This window comes from Loa loa (genome assembly GCF_000183805.2).
Source record: "Loa loa unplaced genomic scaffold supercont3.104, whole genome shotgun sequence".
NCBI lineage: Eukaryota > Metazoa > Nematoda > Chromadorea > Rhabditida > Onchocercidae > Loa > Loa loa.
In genome coordinates, this window is record NW_018108284.1 from 75,316 (window position 1) to 78,531 (window position 3,216).

At 30.9% G+C, this 3,216-nt stretch overlaps 1 protein-coding gene across 1 annotated transcript; it reads right to left on the bottom strand.

Moving 5' to 3' along the window:
• Nucleotides 1-529: 529 nt before the first annotated feature.
• Nucleotides 530-2,193, bottom strand: LOAG_13922 (hypothetical protein; the record flags this gene model as incomplete). Its single annotated transcript, XM_003149425.2, has 5 exons — nucleotides 530-653; nucleotides 1,064-1,223; nucleotides 1,406-1,600; nucleotides 1,841-1,984; nucleotides 2,142-2,193. The coding sequence occupies 5 exons, from the start codon at nucleotides 2,191-2,193 to the stop codon at nucleotides 530-532; spliced, it is 675 nt and encodes a 224-aa protein (XP_003149473.2).
• Between the last annotated feature and the right edge of the window lie 1,023 nt (nucleotides 2,194-3,216).

Here is a 3,216-nt window from a genome sequence, read left to right on the forward strand (position 1 = left end):
ATGCATACCATTTATACTTATTTCAAACTTTCGATTACTTCATAAAAATGTTGGCATTCATACAACAAATACTCACTTCAAAGCATCATTTATGGGAATTGCAGTCTCCAATCTGTCACCACTTTGAAATTCAGGATCAGTATGGAAATCTTCATTTTCACTCCTTGTCGATTTGATACTATCAGACGTTAATTCTTCTACTGACCGTAAAAAATCGTAATTTTTTTAAATAAAAAGTGGGGAAAATCAAATAGACATGCACTACTTGATACTTTGTGAGGATTAACAAGATATTAGTTAGTCTTCGATTACTTAAAATCATATTTCCAAAAATCGGTAAAATCCGACGTTAGTTTTAATCTAACTATTATATTTATCATACTAACCATTATTTTATTTTATATATATATTAATCTAAGCATTATTTATCGAAACTTGATTTTCTCCTCTCCTCTATTACCTTTACCTGGCTTATCTCTCCTGTTAGCCTCCTGATCATTTCTTTCACTGAAAAACGATGAATGAAATTTCAATTACTGTTAATCATAGTTGTTGTATCTGTATTTGCAATGATGCTATCGGTGATGGGATTTAATTGTTCAAATTCATCGCGAATTCTTATCGATACTTCACTGCTACCAAAGATATTGGTTCTGAAATAATGCAGAATGGAGGAAGATGATTTCCGCACGTAATGATGTCAAAATGGCATACCTATGGATTGAAGAATACCAAAAACATACGCATTTGTGTCAAATAGTATTATTTCGTTTATTGATTCGGAAGAAAAGTCATTTGGAGTCGTAATGATTGAGGGAAAAATTGCGTTAGAATTTCTGGAAATCAAAATAATTCGACAATTTAGTAAGTTAATAAAGTCAGCAGATTGGAAGATATTTATTGCGATCGCATATTATTGGTCTAAATTTATAAAATGGATTTCGCCCTGGTTATCACGAATGCTTAGTACTCAAACCTATCTTTGATATTAAGATCAGATCTATCTTTCTCGAAGACTAACATTCAATGTTGATTAACCATGCTAAATGTAAAACAAACAAACGTCGTTGATGTTGCTTTTGATGAATCTGCAATTTCAGGACTGCTGATTCTTTCAATATGGATCTCTTTCGGTTTTGGGGTAACATCCTCCGATGAATTCATATCAATTTCAATCCCCGCAAACGGATCTTTTTGCTGGCTTGGTATCGGCTCTTTACCATCTTTGTGAATGATTAATATGACATGCATCTTTACAGAATTAATGTAAGTCATTTTTACTTACACAGTTCTCTTCTAAGATCACAGGTCATTATTCTTCAATAATGGAAAATAAAATTTTTAATTTTACTCTCAACAATTCAATTTCATATATTTTATTTTGGGATTTCAAAGGAAAAAAAACCTTTTCGCAGTTCAAGATGATCAAATTCAACAGGCCAATTGCGCATTCCAAAAATAGTAAAGGGAACTTGACGAGTTAAACGTCTTCTAGCACTGGATATCGATGATACCATAGGTTGTGAGATTGACAAGAAAATACCACCATCAACTGTATGACGATCAGTCGTTCGTGGTGGTCCAATTATCATCGAAGTGCCTAAAGTGAATTAATTAATTTCAGATATTTTAAAGTTCGTTTTAAATGATTATTAGTTTTAAAAAAGTTAATAATAATTTTAACGATGAAATGGAAGGAAAATTGCCATTGTACTTCAGAAAGTATTCTGTTTTTACAAATTATTTACATCAAAAATACACAGATTTGAAAAATTATAGTGATATTGAAGATATTGATCTAATGATTACTGGATATGTGAAATATCAAGCATATATATACATCCTAGTTGACGTGGTCGATGTGTGAAATGATGAAAAATGATGGTATATTCATTAGCAGCATATGCTTCCGCTTGTGTATTACAATCACTGTAATGAACAGCACCAAGTGGTACTCCATAATATGGTTTGCTATTATCCTGACCTATAAATTACTATAACCAATTTTATGTTATCATTATTTTTGATATTAGAAATAAAGAAAACAAGTACATCTTTATATCTTGTGGAAGTAATGATACAATATTTGAAATGTTCAAGTGAAACAATAATGATGCATGTCTTTCATTAGGAGAACTTACTGGTTACGCGAAAGACTTGTCCTGAAGAAAGTATAAACAGTAATGGAATCATTTTCATGGACTGTAATTGAAAACGTTAAGCTAAAAAAAAGTTTGAAATAAAATGTTGACGGAATTTCGCGTCATCGCACATTTCATCCTGCAACGAATGGGAAAAAAGAAAGAAAAAAAATGGTGTGCAGTTAATTTTGCGTATCCGTGATAATTTTCAAATTCAGAATTTCAAGTATTTAAAAATGTATTGGTACCAAGATAAAATGGTTTGTCCCGGATATTGAAAAAAAAGGGGAATAGCTTTTAGTAGCGGAAAGAACTAATAAATGTGAATGAAGGAATTATGTAGTATTTATAGTGTTTCAAAAAGTTTAGAATAAGGAAATCTGAAAATAATATGACATTTAGGGTGGGATAGATAGGATGTGTGTTGTGATAAACGCAGTGTGCTGAATTTGAGATAAACTCATTTTTTTTTTGTTTGAACGGGTCAAAGTTTATTTGAATATGACATTTCGGCAGTGTTGATGGCGATGGCGATAACAATGCTGCTAGCGTATGATTATTATAGCATCAGCGAAGATAATAAAATCGATGGTAATAATGATAAAACAATGATGACAATCTTGTTTCTTTTTTTACCTTTTTTTTTCATAGATCGGTAAGGGTGTATGACATTTGGTGAAGAAGATAACACGCATAATGGCATGGAAACAAGGTCATTCTCACATAGTGCCTTTTAAACAAAATTTCCAAAAGAAAAAAAATTGGTGTTTTGACTGTCATTGAACTGTGAAATCTTTTTTTTAATTGATAAAATTCCAAGAGAAACATACTCTTCCGAACAAGTACATTCATTTTGCAATCAGATTAGATTTGTCCTCTCTTATCCTATTTTTTGAAACATTATTCATTTCCCTCTTCAGTTTTTTCTTTTCCATGCTGCATCTAATCTCCTGAATTTTCCATTTGGAGAGGAAATTATCAGTTATTGCTACTCAAGAAACAACAATTATTGAGAAGTTGATTTTCTTTATGAACATATCTCTTAAATCTTTATTACTAACAAAAAAAAAAAAAA